The sequence below is a fragment of the Balearica regulorum genome, chromosome 20, assembly GCF_011004875.1.
Source record: "Balearica regulorum gibbericeps isolate bBalReg1 chromosome 20, bBalReg1.pri, whole genome shotgun sequence".
Classification (NCBI taxonomy): domain Eukaryota; kingdom Metazoa; phylum Chordata; class Aves; order Gruiformes; family Gruidae; genus Balearica; species Balearica regulorum.
Window position 1 is genome coordinate 3541088 of NC_046203.1, and position 18623 is coordinate 3559710.

The 18623-nt window shown below is 58.2% G+C and overlaps 1 protein-coding gene across 1 annotated transcript; it reads right to left on the reverse strand.

Annotated features, from left to right (window-relative positions):
- Positions 1–1956: 1956 nt before the first annotated feature.
- On the reverse strand, positions 1957–17166 carry LHX6 (LIM homeobox 6). The gene is given in 16 exon segments (XM_075772167.1): positions 1957–2113; positions 3936–4003; positions 4006–4038; positions 4737–4911; positions 6905–7000; positions 7080–7180; positions 9868–10063; positions 10065–10089; positions 15928–16004; positions 16006–16050; positions 16126–16308; positions 16440–16457; positions 16459–16566; positions 16568–16582; positions 17094–17136; positions 17138–17166. Coding segments are annotated over 16 exon segments (1233 nt in total). The 3' UTR covers positions 1957–2092.
- Between the last annotated feature and the right edge of the window lie 1457 nt (positions 17167–18623).

The following is an 18623-nucleotide window of genomic DNA, read 5'->3' on the forward strand; positions in this document are numbered from 1 at the left end:
ATTGGGGACAGAGCTGCTAGCTGCTGGCTGTAACTAGACAGAATACTGGCCTAATGTCCAAGGTATTACCATCACTCTCTCTCTCTCTCTGTTTTCGTTTTTTTTCAGTATATACACACACGCACAGAGGTATATATGTGTGTGTGTATATATATATTTGTCCCAACAAATATCAACGCATGCTTGTAGGCAGTTACTTCGCAAACCAAGAGATCTTGGTGGCCACCTCAGGAGACATCCACATCTCCGTATACCGTTCCCCGTGCAGTCAGAGCGGCGAGCGTGCCTCGCGGTTATCTGGGGCCGCGTGTCCGGCCGTCGGTGTCACACAGAGCTCGGGAGCACGGGCAGGAGAAGGCTTGCCACGTGTGCAATACGGACTGGCCAAACCAGTGGGATGGCTGCCCACCCAGCCGATGTTGGAGATTGATCCAGGATCTCCCAGAGAGAAAAACACATGTATCTACAGTTCGCGTTAAAAACAAGTTACGTAACGGATGGATTCCTGTCTTCTGTTCCTCAGGCACAGTTCAGTCATATTACACACTAACTGTGGCTCATAGTAGGCTTTCACATTCTTGGAAACGTGGCCTCACAGACACTTAGCAGCAAGACAGACACGTGCGCTTGCGTGGAGAAAGGTTTCGTTACAGACCTGCTCTTGGCTTGTTGCAAGCTGAGAAGGGCTGGCAAAGGTTACTTGTTTACTTTTTGTTATTACCATCAATGAAAGATCATTTTGGAGTTTTTTTTCCCTGATTTGAGGCCAGGCTGCTGAGCACTTCCTTTGCTGTTGCAATGAGCCCTGCGGTGCCTGTCCCGCCGGCAGCAGTCCTCCCGGGCTGAGGACTTGGCAGGAGCAACAGCCGTACTCCAGCAAGGGAGGGCAACAGGAGACCAGAGGGAATCAGAGCGATGCTGCCAGATAAAGGAATACGCCATCACCTTGCTGTCCACTCAGCTGGTGACTGTTCCTGCTGGCCTTACTGCGGTTTTCACCATTTTAACAGGTCTCCAGTTTCTACCCCACTGTTTCCACTGACTGAACTTGGGTCCACACTAGTGCAGAACGTTTCTACGCACTTATGGTCAGCTTCCATTGAGGATTTCCCAGTCCCAGAGTATGAAGTGTCTGAGAGTTTTGTGTAGATACATTCTGAAATCACCCATTTGTGATCCAATATGACTCCAAGGAAATAAAGTAGCTTGTTAATAAAGAACAAGAGTAAAATAAAAAAGCAAAGATGATTTGGCAGATGGCTGTGAGAGGAGAGAGATATTCAGTGCTCTAAGAACAAGTCAGCGATCTAAAGCTTCGGAGTGCTAAACCTGGCTCTGCCACCAACCCCCACGGTTCCTCTCAGTTTAGGACATCTTGGTTTCCCCTCCTATAAAATGAGGGGAAAAGTACTAAGATTTACTTACCTTAGGGTGATCAAAGGGCATGTGATTCTAAAGCACTTTGAGGAGGAAGAAAAACTGCCTATTTCCAGCTGGCATCATGTTTTCCACTTAGTGGAGCCTCAGCTACCCGCAAGTTTGGCTCAGGAAGGTCTGCGTATATATTGAGTTGCTGAGCCAAAAAAGCCCATTTCAGATTTCACAAGTGGAAATAAGGAGGGATGTCCGGGAACCAACAGTGCTTCACTGGTGCAAAAAGAGAATCAGGCCAAACCACGTAAATTCCTCCTTCCTTTATGTTCAGAGGTGATCATCGACCCCCCCTGAGATTCAGCATGTTCTGGTTTGTTCGTATTCCCATGGGTTTGGGAGCAAGATTTGCAAGCACAGTAGAGTCACTAGTTTTGACTGTGTCTGGCATTGCCTTGGAGAGACTCACGGTCATTCTACAAGTCCACAAGAAACAAGTGAAAAATGTAACTCTGCACTCAACACACACATACACAGAGTGTCGCTGGAGAAATAATATAGTGGATGTTAGGTGCTGGTCAATGGAAACAACTGAGAGTGCTGGATCTGAGTTTCTCCTGCATGACTGATAACAGTTGCCTTGGGCTGGACGCTGCGTTTCAGCGGCTGAGGGGCAGTGGTGCTGGTAGCGCCATGGGCAGATGAGGAAGAGTTTGCGCGGTCAGTACTGAAAGAGGATGACCTAGTGGGAAAAACGGGAACGGAGCGTTAGCTGCTTTCAGAGACAGACAGCCCTCGCGATGAAAATGTGTTTTCAGGGACCAACAGAACAGACACGTGCCCCGCTGCGGCAGCCGCTTCCCCATGAGAAACCCCTCTCTGGAACCACTGCCTGCCTGGGAGCCGCCAGCCCTGCCACGGAACGGAACGGAGCCGGCCGGGGAAGGCACGCACCGCAGCCGAGGAGCCCAGACGGAGGGAACGGGACTATGGCAGCACACAGCCTAAGGAGAGAGGCACCTCCAGGCACACCTTTAGCCATGAAACTACCGTGCTGGGCAACACACTGACACCAGCAGTTCATTTATCTGCTCGGTGATACAGCAGCTACCAAGAAAGATGAAGACCACTACTGATGATACTCTCTCCATCTCACTTGCTAATCAGCACAGGCTTCCCCCAAACCACTGTACCGCGCTGCTCTACAAATGCAGCATCTGTCCTTGCCATCAGTCGGGGGAAGCAGCCACCGAGCTGGTCTCAACTCGGTTCTCCACAAGCCGCTGCGCTGGGAACCCCGAGAGGAGTGGGGGGAGTGCCCCACATGCAGAGGAAAACGGAGACTTAGCGTTTACTTGTGTTTTCCCAGGATCTCAGCTATCACTGCTTTTAAAAAATTTTGGATGTTGAAAAAGGGGCTGCTTCAGGTTTCAGGAATTCAACATGCAAGTGATTGTTTGGAAAAGGAGCTGGTTGGGGGGGCAGCTCCGTGTCCTGAGAACCCAGTTCTGCAACAGCTGCGAGCACGTAATTGCATTTAAATCATAGGAACTACTTGCTGCAGTGAAGTTTCTTCTGAGTGACAGCACTAGGCCTGTATAATATTTTTATATTTTTTTAATGTATTTTTATATATGTTCTGAAAACTCTCCAGCTTGCTGTGCAGATATCACAAAATGATAGCGTTTAGACTGAAAAAGTAACTTGGCTCTACCCCTGCTTGTGCTTATTGAAACAGAGCTCAATAATCTGCAGTTGCTGCACTGCATAGAGAGATTTGAAATAAGGTGTTGAGAACTTCTAACAGGAAAGACAAAAGCTAAAACCAATAAGAGTTGCCAAAGGCTCAGCATTTCCTCAAAACGAAGCCACTTAAATTGAGATCCTAAATAAAATCTAGGAGCCTAAGCCTATTTCAGAAGTCTTGCCCCCAAATATGCTGTGTTAGAACAGACAGCTACTTTAAGTGCTGAACAGCAAAATATCAATATGCAATATTGTTTCCTGGCCAGACATTGTGAAATAACATTCCTACTTCAGATATTGTAACAGCCAGTTGTTATTTTTTTAAGCAATACTGGAATCCCCTAGAAACGAATATTTCTTATTTAGTCATGGAAAACTGGAAAGTCAGCACATGCTAAAGGTCCCCCCTGCTCCGTTGCTAACAGCCAGTTGCTGTTTGCACCGACAACGCGCGCAGACAGTGAGGAACGGAGCAGGACAACGGAGCTCATTGCGCGCGGGAAGGGGAGAAACCAGAGAGAGGAGTTCAGGCGGGAGGATGTCAAAAGCCTTCAGTGAGCGCAGGCAGAGCATCCCAGCACGTCACAACAACGAGGGGCATTTGGTGAAGAACAAAGCGGTGCCAATTCGACCAACGGTTGGTACGTCGATCAAGGGCCACCCAAATTAAGAAAAGACACATGAAGTGGGCGGCAGCCGCCAGAGATCGTGGAGAAGCAGTGATGCTGACAGGAGACAGCAGTGGCAACGGTGTTACACAAAAATCTTTGCTACAGTTGAGGATTGGCCCCAAAGCCTGAAACAGGGACTACAATTACCTTCTCACCCCTATTAGATAGTGGTCCTTCCATGTCTGCTTTGAGGTGCACTGGTGGAGCAGTGTAGGAAGTCTACAGTGCACTTGTCCACACTGTACCTGACCTGTGGATGAGAAGAGGCTTCAGCCTCTGTTACTACAAACAAACACACGCCTGCAACCGGCACGGTCGGGCTTGCACCAGGGAGCAGCTCGGGACATGCGTGGGAAAAAGAGATGCCCGGTGGGTCAGGCGGAGGCGCAGCAGGAGCCCGTTTTACTACGGCTGCGTGGGCAAGCCAGGGGAGAAGCCTCATGAGTGACGGAGCCAAAACCTCTGTCCAGGCATGACCAAAGCTGCCAGCCACTCGGGAATGATTCACTGGCACTTAGCAACTGTTAGAGAAAGCAATGCTGATCTTGTGAGGAGGAAGGAGACCACTTGGACACCGAGCTCAACAGGGCACATTCGCACCTCTTCTCCATGACAAAGAAAACACAAGGAGGCCCAAGAACCAGTCGGGTAAAACTGGGCAGTGACTTTCCTGGGGATGAGGTATGGAAGGAAAGAGGCCCCAGCAGCCCCTTCCCTCCTCCTCCTCTCATCTGGGGCTTCCCAGTAAGCTGCCCTTCAGAAAATCCCAAAGTTCATCAGACCACGAGGAGGAGGAGGAGCAGCGTGCGCACCAGCCGTGCACCCACAGTACAAGGGTATTTTTGACAGCGCCCTGTGCCGTGGTGCTACCACCTGCTCCAGGGAGCACCCCACTGCCCCGCCGTCCCCGAGCGCCGCGCTGCCTGAGCCCTGCGAACCAGCACTTACTTTCTATGTATCCGTGCAGCGTCACCATCCTGGCCCGCTCCGGGCTGCTGAAGGGCGAGTAGTGAATGTCATCGGAGAGCGAAGAAGGGATGCGGGATGGGGGGGCTCCCGAGGGTGGCACCGTGTGCTGGGGGGTGTGTTTTTTATGGCGGGCTCTGCAGTTTTGAAACCAAACCTGAAACAAAAGCAGCAAACCCTGTGTCAATGGAGAGACAATTGAAGTGTGGTTCTTCACCAAGACCCTATGATGGGTATCTCTTTCAAATATTTAAAAAAAAGCAATCAAATTTAGACATTTGCACATTGAAATACCTCACCAGCGTTCCACCAGCTTCCATAGCTTTGTTTTACACTCACTAGAGCAAGAGCTTTGTCTCAAGACAGTACAGACATCAGGGTGCCCAAAGTACATCTCTACTATTAATTTGTCTTGGTTAAAACTAATGCTATTCTTCATTAGGGTAATTAAAACCTTGAAGCTTGTCACAGGAGTCACTGAGTGAAACACCCTGACTAGGTGATGCAGAAACTCACATTAATGATTGCACTATGCCCTTCCACGCTAAAATAATTTTAACGGCAAGCTGCTTCCTGAGCTCGAAGGGCTGTGAAAGCCCTTGGGAACCACACTGGGCAGAAACACCCCCGTACCCGAGCTTTGGCTGGGTTCATCCATCCCTGCAGGCAGAAACCCTCATCCCTGGATGGCTTCCACAGCAAACGATGGGAGCACCCTTTGAGGTCTTAGTTGGATTTTAACCTTCAACCCCAGCTAGCCTGGCCTAAAAGCACAGCCGAGATCGGCTGGGAAATGCTGTAGAGCATCGGCAAGGCAAGAGACAAGGGGAAACAGCCCGAGTAAAACCTTCGACTAGGAGAAGATGTGACTTTAGGGACAATGAAAACAATACTGGTTTAATCACTTGTGGTTTATTGTATTTTAAAACCACATCAGCAGGACATTAAGCTGAGAAAGGAGGGTACTGTGGGATACAGCCCTACTCCATCCGAGCAGCGGATATGAGCCTCTGACCATATCTCACTGCTTCTAATTAAAGGAATAGTTAGGGCATTACACCCTAGAGTTAAAACATGCATGGAAGGGGGTTCTATGCTAATGCGGTGATTTCTTTCTTACACCTTAATTTTTCAAAGATATCTGGGAATAAAAATATTCTCCAAGGCTGAGAGAAGATCAGCTCTCTGAGGCCACGCATGCTGGACCACAGAGAAGGAAACAGTTGTAAGCATTTGACAAATTGTTTCCTGTTCAAAGCGCCTTTAAAAATTATCCACATAAAAAATAGCCCAGTCTGCAGACTGCTTGATCTTTAACTAAACGGAGAATCTCAATAACTGAGGCCTGAGCCATATTTTCACACACGAAATTTAATGTGTCGTTGGCAAAACAATCCTGGATGAAAGCTCCAAAATTTATTTTTAATCGCTCATGTTTTTATTGTATGCAGAAAGTATGTCAGCAGAACATTAAAGTGAAGAGTATAAATGTCACCAGGGAGCAAAGCCGGGCCTGTCTACGGGGATGGCCAGCTGGGAGCTGCAGAGGGGACGTTTCTCTCAGTCCCTGTGGCACCGCTCTCCCTCCCCTCCTGAACAGCACAACCCCGGGGACTTTCCTGCCATCGCTTCCCCTGAGGCTGCAAAAATCCTTTTTTTTTTTTTTTTTTAAAACTTCTCAATCCCAACGCTTCCCAAAGCAGCTGGCTTTGCCTGCTCTGTCAGGGATGGCTGTTGTGGAAGCGCCCGTGTTGCCCATGCCTGCTGTCAGGGCAGAGCAGAGCTCCGGGGCAGCACGCCAGCCACAGCTTTCCCACCCAGCAATTATTCGGGACTGGCTGGGGCTGTACGGTTGGGGTTTTTTCATCACATCATAAGAGGGAAAAACAAATAGAAACAAAGAAAGGACGGTCCCGGCAGTGCTATGCGACCCGGTGAAGCCGACACACAGTGAGGGCAGCACGAAGCTGCTGGATGTGGCAAGTCCCTGGCGTCGACGTGAGGGACCGAGGGGCTACAGGGACACGAGCCCTGTCTAGCACCAGTCTTTTGGTGCACCTCCTCTGCCCTTCCTCGGCCCTGCTCGGCCGATGGTGCCTGCACCCTGCCCAGCCCTGCCTGCCCCCTGCCCGCCCCTGGCTGCCCCTCACCTGAATGACTCTCCGACTCAGCCCCGTCATGTCCGCCAGCTTCTGAAGCGTTTGTGCATCGGGGTTGTTGTCCTGAGCAAACTGTGCCTGCATGACCTGGGGGGAGAGGAAAGAGGGGGTCAGGATGAGGCCGGGCAGCCACGGCCCCTCCGGCCCCCCGGCCCAGCCCCGCTACCTGCAGCTGCTCGGCGGTGAAGGAGGTGCGGGCCCTCTTGGCCGGCTTCGGCTGGCTGTCCTGCTCCGAGGGCACAGCCCCCTCCAGCGTGATCCCGTTACCTACGAGAGAGAAGCCCCGTGCGCCGTGGGTCAGAAACTACCCTGCCCGCCCGTCTGCCTGCAGCCCCTGCGAGCAACAGCCGCTTAACGGGGAAAACGCGCCTGACATCACGGCCGTGGGCACCCGCAGCATCCCTTGGTGCGAGCAGCAGCAGAAAGAGTGGAGCCAGTTCTGCGGCTCGGGAGCTGCCCCAGGCTGCTGAGCCCCCTCCAGGAGACACCACCGGCCCCAAGGAGTTTACTGTTGAATAAGAAAAATGCAGCAAGTTGGTGGAAGATGCAGGGAATGAGGGATGGGGAAACGGCAGCATGAAGATGGATTTTGAGGTGATGTCCTGCTGGCCCTGACTCGCGGTCACCACTTGGCCATGTCCTCCAGCAAGCGCTCAGAAGGGGACCCTGCCTCCGCCGGGTCTCAGCGAATCCATCACTCCTGCCCCACGCTGCTCCCTGTGACCCCATCTTCCCCTGCAGGCACTGCCTCCATCAGTTGTTTCATTTGCTCAGCATTTCAACGGGCTCTTGCTCCTTTCCCTGGCCCCAAATCGTCCCAGCATCCCAACCTCCTCCTAGCTCCTGGAGCAGCAGCAGGAGCAACACCCTGCCCATGGCCTCGGGGTGCCCACGCTCTGAGCAGCAACCCCACTCAGGGTGATGTGCCAAGGGGGGACCGTCCACCCGCTTGCCAAGCACAGCGTCAGGGTGAGCCCAGTCGTGCTCGCACAGCTACGGAGCCTGCGAGGAGGGTGCCCGGAGCTGGGATCCCTTCTTCCTTGCCAGGGTCCCCTCTGCAGCCCGTGTTGTACCCAGCCCCGCTGCTCTCGGCGGTGTGGGTGAAGCACCGACGAGTGATGGATGAGGGAGGATGCCTGAGCAGGGCTGGCGCTCGCCCCGCTCCCAGGATGCGCCTGCACAACCCGTCGCTCGCTCTGCAAGCTGGACTGGGCTGTGATTGTCTTGGCTTGAGTTTGAAGGACTTTCTCATATAGTTTGACTTGTTCTTTAGGATGATGAATGGGACTCTGACTTCAGCAACATCTGTTTATTTTTTCTTGTATGTAAAACCTCATGTGCAGAAGAAATTGCTGGGTAATTACTGGAGGGGGGAGCATGGCCCTCCAACTCCACAGCAACCGCAGCTCTCCAAAGCGATCCCATCCCTTCTCAAAACCAGGGGACACTTGGACACAGGTACTCACGCAGGACACGTCATGTGCCCCAGCACTGCCCCGACCCTGGGGCTCAGCCCACACCAGCAGGACCCTATGAGCAGCGGCAATCCCACCGCCCCAACACTCAACTGGGATAACAGCTCTGTGGGACCCCCAGCACCAGTCCCTCCTGTCCTCGTACCAGCCTGCTCCTCCTGGCCACGTGGCTTCTCCCCCTCCATCCCTACTCCCCACCATCCCTGCTCCCTGCTGCCTCGCTCACGCCTTCGCTGCAGCCGACCATATGGACCAAGGCACCGCAAGCCGTGTCCCGAGCCGGGACCCTCCCAGCCCGAGCAGGCACTCTGTTTTCATCCTCTTACTCAAACGCTGTAAACAGAAACACTGACTATTTTCATGTCAGGTTGTTTTTAATAGTTTCCACGTGCTACATCGGCCAGGACACGGCATTTGCCTCCCGGTGCCCACCAAGTGCTACCGAGGGGCACAGAGGGATGGAGCCCTGCTCCCAGCTGGGCGCAATGTCCCAACGCAGCCGCAGCCCCGGGAGGGTCCTGGGCGTGGGGACCCGTGGGAAGGCAGCCCCGGGCACTTCCCTCAGTGACCCTGCAGCTGCACAGCGTCCCTGGGCAGCTCCCCTCGCCCGGTGCAGCACCCGCATGATAAAGCAAACAGCCCTGCAGCCATTGCTCCCTGCAGGCATGAGACAGACCCAGCCTCTGCCCCAGCCAGGCTCCCTCCTGCCCTGGGCACGGCGAGCTCCCACAGCACTGAGCCCAGGAGGCTGCCTGCTCCCCCCGAGCTGCGATCGCTGCCATATCAACATATCTCAGGTGCTTCCAATGCAGGACAGCCCCAGCACTGCTTGACCTCCCCCGTGCACTATGTCGGACTAACCCCACCAATTCGTTCCTCCGAGCATCTCTCTGGCCGCTGCCACGCAGGAGGATGGGGCTGGGCCGTGCCCAAGGGGAGGGGGTGCTGTGCTGCCTGACCTCGGCGTCACCAGCCCAGCCCCACTGGGAGTGGGACTCGACTGGGAAAGCAGAGGCTGGCCAGCTGCTCATGGCGTGCCGTGGTGGGGACGGCACCGTGCGGCACAGTCCAGCTGGGAGAAGCACGTCCCCGGGCAGACAGGGCGGGTGGAAAACGATGGGAAGGTTTTGACAGATCGCCAGCTTTCCCACCTTCTAGATTTATGACTCACAGCCTCAAAATCCCAGTAGCTTCTTCGCTCCCTGCACGCGGCGCGCCGAGCTGCGTGGGACCGGGGGCTTGTCCCCGGCATCGCCCGTGGCACACGGGTCTTCCATGAGCTGTGGGCACTGCCGGCACATCGGCCATCCCCAGGAGGCCTCCACCAGCCCCGATCCTCACACTCAACTCCCCTCAGGGCCACCCATCACTCCTTTTTGGTGATGACAGGACCAGCCCTAGCACCCCATGACAGGGGTCAGCATGGGAGACAGGGACGGCCCGGGGTGAGGCCACGACCGCGGCGTTGGGGCTGCGTACCGTTTTCCGCCGCTCGCTTGAGGTTCTCTATCATGGTGTCGTAGTGAATCCGGCACAGCACCTTCTCCTCCACCAAGCCGAACTCCTCACCGGTGGAGAGCTGCCGCTTGCAGGAGAAGCAGGCGAAGCAGGCGAGGTGGTAGGCGTTGCCCCGCGCTCGCCGCACCCAGTCGCTGGCGTAGATCTGCCTGCCGCAGCAGGGCGCACTTTGTACCAAACCGGCTGCGGGAGGAGAAGAAGCAAGGTGAGGGCAGGCAGGGTGAGGGCAGGCAGGGTGAGGGGCAGGCAGCACAACGTCAGGGCACAGGCACAGCTGCCGGCCCCATCGCTCGCCCCATCCCGCCCAAATCCCACAACACTGATGCAGGGAAAGGGCTGCAGTGAAACCATCCCACCGGTCCATTCCCCCGCAGCAGGGCGGTGTGGGCAGCGGCGCAGGCAGTGGCGCGGGCAGGAGCGGGACGTGATGCACCGCGGCCCCGAGGCGCCAGACATGACCGAGGGGCTGAGGTGACGTAGCACCATGAATCAGCTTCCAAGCCCGTGGGCTTTTTATTTTGATAACAGCCAGTGTGAGACTCGGATGGAAACTGTGTCAGAGCCGGTTCTCTCCCGTTGCCATAAATCAAACCATGTGTTTTCTCCTCACACGTACAGCCGCATGCATCTGCTTTTTCCTCCTATGAGGAGTGTCCTCACTGCAAGAGGATGATGATGATCGTGCTTGAGTGAGTGAGTTACGCTGGAAAGTGGCGCAGCGCAATGAAGAGGCAACAAGACGGCCAGGACCCCCGCGCTTCTGAAAACCCCATTTCTGCCAGGATGCCGCCAGCCAAGGGTGGGCGATTCACAGGGAGGCGCAGACACGGACCCGCAGCCCTGTGCCCCTGGGCCAGCCCCTGCCAGGAGGTGCTGCCTGCAGCGCGGGCAGGGTCAGGCACGGCCTTGGTTTTGGCTTCTGCATTTTAGTATTACTGCTGCTTGAAAAAATAAATGCAGGGAGCAGCAGCAAGAGCAGCAGGGGAGAAGCGAGCATCTCCTCTGTCACCGCGGCACTGGTGCTGCCTCCGACACAGCCCTGATCATGATCACAGCCACCACACTTCCCTGCGCACCCCCAGCGCGGCCACTGCCGCCGCTTGCCTCGGGCTCCCGGGGGCTCCCCCCAGCCCCTCACCGCAGCCAGGCCCCCGCGTGCCCCCGACCCCACACCGGCTGGGGAGCGGAGCCGCTTCCACCCCTACCCAAGCGGCTCAAGCATCTCTCAGCGGAGGCACAAAACACCGAGGCGACCACACCAGGTGGCAGGAGACACCCCGTACCGTGGGTCCCTCGGTTTCGGTTGGCCAGAGCAGCCCCGGCCACTGCAGGCGGGCAGTGGAAGAGCCAGGTCAGCCCACCGCAGCCAACACACGCTGCCCGTACCCGACCCCACGCCACAGAGCCGCCGCCTGCCGCGGGCTCAGCGAGATGCGGAAAGACCATCCTGTGCTGGAATTACTAATTGCAAAACTATTTGGGAGGAAAAGAAAGGTTTAAATTTTTCAGCTTGACCATAGCTGACCAAAAAAAAAAAAAAAAAAAAAAAAAAAAAAAGGCAGCTTTAGAGAAGACATTTCTGTGCTGAAATTATACAGAGACTTAGCTAAGAGACTTCACTAATTTACTTCAGATGGGAACATTGTAAACTGACTTTGTTGCCAGCTAGTTTATATAAACGCACAAACAAAAGAACTGTATTAATTTTTTATTTAGAAGTAAAGATCATTCCTGTAAATTGAATTACTTTGAACAATGTGCTATGTAAACAGTTTGTACTTGCTGAACGGTATCAAACGAGGGGCTGGCTTACCCGAGCTAATAGCACGTGGTAATCGCTGCTCCCCGCTCGAATCACAGCCTGCTACGGGGAGGGGGGGAGCGCAGCACGGGGACGGGCACGTCCCAGCGCCTCCGGGACCAAGGAGAAACCGAGGCACGGGACACCACGCAGAAAGGTGACCCATCCCGTCCCTGTCACACACCAGCTGTGTGGGGACCCAGGTGGCCCCAGACCCACAGCACGGTGTCCCCCAGACAAGGTCCCCAGGGAGCAGGGCAGGGGCTGCCGAGGGCACAGGGGGTCCCAGGGCCGCAGCAGCCAGCACAGGCAGGGGCTGATGCCGCTGTCCCCCGCAGAGCCACGGCACGAGCAGCACCCAGCGAGAGGCTGAGGCTCGGCAGCCAGATGCAGGCACAGGGGCTGCGGAGGCTGCGGCACCGACAAACCGCCAGTGCTGCACCCGCGGCTCTTGGGCAGCACCTGCCTCCGGCACTAACTGCAGCGATCAGGTTTTACAGAAAGCAAGCTGAGCTGGGGCTGGGCACGGGCACCCGCTGTCACCCAACAGGGACCATCACCACAGGGACCACTACCACCAGCGACGCAGGAACGGAGAGAGAAATGCCGGTGAGCAGGGTGCCCTGACCCATCCACCGAGCTGGAAATAACAGCTGGAAATAAAATAGACTTTAGTTCACCGAGCTTGCGGGGCAGCGATAGCCCAAAGAGCCCTGCCCAACTGGGGCTGCGAAGCATAAGGCGAGGGGCTCCCTGTGGCTCCTGCCACCCGCCTGGCGGGGATGGGGACGGGGCCGCACTGCAGCAGGAGATGCAGAGCCGGAGGCTTTCCCCAAGCCCGCACCGCAGCACAGCCCGGGGCATCACCAACATCTGCCGGAGCCATTGGCTCAGGCCCCGCACGTGTGGTTTGTGGTCAGGTGAGTGGATGCCGCCGGCTCTCCACGACCGTTAGCGCCAGGAGATGGAAAGCGCCAGCGACATTACCAGGAAAGAACTCATCCCAGAGAGACTCATCCCGCCCTCCCCCCAGGAACAGCCGCAACATCTGGGGCACGGGAAATGCAGAGGCGGGAAGACGCCCTGATGTGTCCTGGTTCTCACACACCGCTTGTACCCGGGCGTACAGCTGCCTGAGCCCTGCTGTCCATCCCTGCCTGTGGGGACAGGGCAAGGGACACCCAGTGCCCAGGGCCACCCGCAGCTCCAAATGTCCCCGTTTCCTCGTGGGCCCTCTCTGTAGGAAGCCCGTAACACAGCCACTGGAGTCAGCTGCGGCTTCCAGACATCACCCCAAATTGTACAGCAGACCAGCAGCGGGCTGAGCCACAGCAGTGCTCAAGCAGGACCATCATCCCAGCAGGACCATCATCCCAGCGGGGCCGACGGAGGCCACCTGGGCCGCAGCTGGGCTGCAGGCATTGCCCCACCCGTGGCACAGCTCTTTTGTTGTCCTGGCCTTCAGGGCGATACATCGGGTCTGGCAACCCCACGCTCATGTGCCCAAGGGCTGCCCAGCAAAGCAGGGAGCCACGGGGGTCACAGCGGGACACTGAGGGAATCGCACCAGGATCACGCCGGGCCTCCCTACGACCGCAGCCATGGAAGCTTGGCCGTGAGCTGCCCTCGCATCGCCCGGGAACACAATGTTCTGCTCAATAAGCTCCAATTTTAATTTGGTTCTCCTCGAAGTGCTGGAGCCCTAGATGCCAAATGCAATTATTTGACAAGACACAGGAAACAGCAGCGTTTGCTTAAAAATGCACACGAGGCTGCGGAGCTGCGGCAGCGCCAGCACTTACGCAGCCCTTCACGTGAACGAGGAAGGGAAGGTCGGACAGACCAGGCCAAAAATGCATTCATCTTTGGGCAGCGGGCAGTGCCCATGGATGGTCCCACGCCTGACGGACCCTGAGCCCTGGCTGCCCGTGAACAGCCCCGGCTCCCGGGGAATTAGTGCCGGTGCAATAAAAGCCGCCGTGCACTCCGTGCGGAGAGCATCCCACTGCCCCTTCCCATCTGCCCCGGCTCCAAAGACCGCATGTGTTAGGATGGGTTTTTCCGCTTTGCTTTTAAGAAAAAACCCCACGCTTCATCCGCAGCAAATAACAAATACACACAAAAAACCATCTCCAGAGTCAGCTTTGTCCTTTGCCAAGTGCCGGGTCCCGGCTGTCCCGGGCTCGCCAGGCTGCGGGCCGGGATGCTCCCGGGAGCCAGGGCCGGGAGAGCCGCCCCCGAGCCGGGTTTGCCGGGGGAGCTGCCGGGGCGCGTCTGCCCCGACCCGCCCGGCCCTGGCGAGCGGCTCCCGACCGCAAACCGGCACCGACGGCAGCGGCGGCGCGGCTCATCCCGGCGGGCTCCGCCGCGGCTGCCCTCGGAGGCGGCGGAGCGACTCCCGCCCGCTGCCCCCGCAGCGGGACCGGCCCGGGGCTCGGCCGAGGGTCGCAGCGAGCCCGTGGATCCGGGGGCTGGGGGGAACGGGGCCGCCCGGTGCCCGCCCGGCCCCGAACGCTGCCGCCGCACGGCTTTTCACTCAAACAAACAAAAAAAAAACCACCCAACTCGTATTTTTCAGTAAAAAGGCAAGTGCGAAGTAGGGTCTGGGAGCCCCCCCGCCCCCCAAACCAGTCGCCCAGGAATCGGGGGCGTCCTGCGGCGCCTTCAGCGATTTTCGTTTTCGTTTCCCTTCGGCACGGCCGGACCCCGACGGGCAGAGACCCCGCGCAGCGGCCGCTCCTCCGCCGGGCGGGAGGGTGCTGCTCGGCGCTTCTAGCTAAAGAGGTTTATTTTTAACAGATGTTATTCGCTGTTATTTGCTCGAAGGCAATTTAGAGATCCAGTCGCTACTTTAAAACCGCCTTTGGAAAGATCCACTCTTAAAAATAAAAAACATTAACGGCGTCGGAACGGTTATTAATTACTGAAAAACGCTGAAAGCGCCCCGAAGCAGCACGACAGAACCTCGGACTTGCCAGAACCTTTCTGTTGAGAGCGAAGGAAGTTTTGGTGAAATCACCAAAAACTAGCAGTTTCAAGAAATAACAACAGCAATAACCGGGCAGGACGCGGAGCGCCGCGGCCCCGCGGGCCGGATCCGCTCCGAGCAGCGCCCGCACCCGCCTCCGGGAGCCCGAGCAGCCGCGCACCCCGCGGCGGCACCGAGCCCGGCGGGGACGGGGGCTGAGCCGCGGTTTAGCGAGTATTTGGAGACCCTCACAATAAAAACCGCTAGAGAAATCTCCAAGGTTTTTCCTCCCGAAAGAACCCTTCCTTCCTTCCTTCCTTGCCTTCCTTTCCGCGGAGGCACCCCCGGACCCGCTCCGCCGCGGCGGGAGGATGCTGCCGAGCCCTCCGCGCCCTTCGCCGGGGTCATTCTCGTTGCCTGCCCGCGATTCCCCTTCCCCCCGGGGCAAACAGTATTCCTTCATCCTGATGAGACGGGAAAGTCAGAGCGGGGAGCTCTGATGTTTAGTTAAACCCCAGTGAGGAGCTCAGGATCCTCCATCCCCTCGTGCCACTCTTGTTGAGGAAAACTCGTGGTTGCACGTTATAACCAAAAGACCGTCGAAGCCAGAACCAGCCTGCCTGCGGGACGCGCTCCCCCGGGGGACGCAGGTCCGGACGGAACACAACGGCACCCGGCGAGCCCCGGCCCGGCCGCAGGACCTTGCGCCGCCGGGAATTTGTTTCGGTTCTTTAACACGCTCCCGCCACGGACGCTTCGGCGTTCGAGATGCTACATCGCAGACAGAGGTTTCTAAAAAACCGCTCGGCACCGCAGACAGTTGGGTACACGTTTACCCTCCTGGCAGAAGCCGGGGCGATGCCGTTGAACCAGCATTTCCCCGGGGAGGGGACAATTCCCCCGCCGCGCAATCCCCGCGAAGCCGGCGCCGAGAGGCTCCCGCCGCCGTGCCGAGGGGCGCCGGGGCTCGGGGCGGCCCGCACAGCCCCGGCCAGGGGGCACGGGCACCCCGGCAGCGAGGCGAGGGGTCAGGAACCCCTCCGGGAGGTGGTGCAGCTGCACCCCCAAATCCCCTTCCGCCCCGCGGGGACGCCTCTCCGCCGGGCTGCTCCGGGGAGCCCGGTGGCTTTTGGAAACCTTCTCCCCGCCGGCGCCGGAGCGGACCCGGCCTCTCGGCAACCCGGGTGAGGACGCTGAGCCCCCTGGAGCCGGGGCTTCAGCGCGGAGCTGCGCCCCAGCCCGTGTCCCCTACCTGAAGTAGTCCATCTTGCAGAAGATCTCCTTGTTCTTGATGTAGCAGCTGTGCTGCTGCCGCAGCGAGGTGCGGCACAACGGAGCACTCCAGGCAGCGGACGTGCCAGATGAGGTTGTTCACCTGCGGCAGAGAAGGGGCTGAGACCCGGGGCCGCCCGCCGCCCCCCGCCGCCCGCCGCCCCCCGCTGCCGCTCACCTTGAGCAGGTACCGGTCGAGGATCTCCAGCCCGCAGCTGGAGCAGACGTTCTTGCCGGCCGACGGCGTGGAGGAGGAGGAGGATGGCGGGGAGCAGACGGACGGTGTGGAGGGCGTGCTGGGCGCCGAGCGGGCGTCCTCCTTCTCCAGAGCTCCGGGCAGCGGCTCCCCGTCGGGCTGCGACTGCGGGCAGAGCCGCCGTTAGCCGGGGCCCCGCCATCCCCGGTGGTCCCGGCCCGAGCGTCCCGACGCGTCCCCGCAGCCCCCCGGCATCCCCGACCCGGCGGGTCCCCGCCGCCCCCCGGCCCGCTTACCATGGCGCGGGAGTGAGGGGTCGAGGCAGCGGGCGCTCCCCTTGGGCAGCGGCTCCGGCGGCATCACCTTGCGGGAGAGAGCGGGAGAGGGAGGCTGCGGCTCCATGCGCCGGGCGAGCGCGGGGCACACCTATATAAACCGCCTCAAACAATAAATAAGAACTTTCTAGTGGCCATTTAAATCCTTTGCAACAAAAGCTGCGTCTCTTTAATGAAGCAATTTGAATGTGGATTGAATTCTCTCCCTGCCTGCACTTACCCGGCCTCTTGAAGTAATCGCTCGGTTCCCATGCGAGCCAAAGCGCTGAAAAAAACCCCACAAACTACCTGCAATTAGAAATTGCCGTAAATGCCCGAGATAAGAGGTACCCAGAGTGTCAATTCCGGCTGTCAATCAGGGAATCCATCAGGCCACCCAAAGAATTGCAAATTTGATTTTTTTAATGGTAGTAATTAAAAATCGAAATTCTTCCCCCTCTCCCTCCGCCGAGCACAAAACGCCCCAGAAAACGCCGGGATGGAAAATCCTCCCCTCGGGCGCCGGAGGCAGCGAGCGGCCCCGGCCCGGCCCCGGCCCCAGCCCCGGCCCGCGTCCGCCCCGGGGTGCCCGGCCCCGCTCCCGGCCCCGACGGCAGCAGCGGCGGCAGCGATCACCTTGCCCGCCTCGGCACCGGCCGGAGCGCGGCGGCCCGGGCCCCGGGCTGCCGCCCTCATGGCTCCGGTGCATGGGGCGGCCGCGCCCCGCTCCGCCCGCCGCCGCCGCGCTCCGTGCCCGCGGGCGGCGCGTCCCGCGGCCGCGGCAGGAAGGGCGGGGAGCCGCGCCGGCCCCGCTCCCCCGCCGGGGGCGGCCGCGGGCCGGGCAGGAAGCGGCGCCCCCCGCCGCGCCCCGGGGGCCGCCCGCCCCGCCGCGGGCCCCGCTACCTGCGGCACCGGCACCGCCCGCGGGTGCGGCGGGAGGGTGGGGACACACACACACACACACACACACACGACCGGTTCGGTCCTCCCCGCCCCGACGGGGCGTACGGGCCGGGCAGGCTCCGGGGCAGCACCGCCCCGCACGGCCGCGACCGGCCGCGGCCCCGGAGCCCCCCGCGGGGCGGGATCGGGTGCGGCAGCGGGGATCGCAACCCACCGCCGCGGCGTCTGGCCGCCCGCCTCTGCCCGGGCTTCATTAGTAACCTGATAATTCCCCAGCAAAGCCCCGGCAGCGGTTCCACCACGGAGTAATTGCAGGACGGTAACGTGAGCTGATGGCGGCCGGGGACGGATCCTCGCCGTTATTGATTTTGACAGCTAAATTGTTAACCGAGAGGGAAATCAGATGAAAGCCATTTTAGAATAAATACAAGACATTAGGTTTAAACATTGAGGTTGCAAGAAAGCCCAAGAAACCCCTAGGAAACTCAGCCCAAGGCCCACCAGCTCTTCCTCCCCTCTGTCCTCGGCTCTGCAGGGGCAGAGCAGCGGGGGGACAGGGACAAGCGCAGAGGAGCAGTGCTGAGAAAGGACCATTTAAGCCACTCATCCCCCCTGGCAGGGCCTGAGCTAGCTCCCACTGCTCCAGAAGAAACACGTAGGAGTTTTCACAGACACAGCCATGAAAGCTGTCTGCCCCCCTACACAGTGCAGGTCAGAACAGGGCAACAGGGTTTTGTTGCACCCGAGAGGGCTGTAGCAGCCACGGCCCGCCACAACACAGCAACACTGATGGCTTTCCCTAATAATTACAGACCAGGCACTCCAGACCCCGCAGACTCACTCAGGAATCAGGCGACTACAGCCCAGCCTCTCCCTTTCCCCGGCCCTGGGATCAAGTCTCAGCCCTGTGGGCAGCTGGTCTCCCACCCTCTCTGCCTGCTGAGAGCAGGTAGAACTCCTAAGCACAAGGAATATGGCCCAGGCAGTGCTTGGGGAACACAAAGCAGTGGAATTACTGGGTATGAGTACCAATTTCACCTCCTTTCTAACCCCCCACCAGCACTGAGCTCGTACAAGGCAGCGACAAGGAGCCTGCGTGTCAACCAGCAACCCAGCCAGAATCCCAAGACTTGGGGTTAGGCAGTTACACGTTCCCAGGGGTGAAGGCACAATTTTGTACCTGCCCCAAGTGAGAGAGTTGCACTGTAGGCAGAAAGATTGTTGAAATACTGAGGAAAAAAACCACACCGTGGACATGGTGAA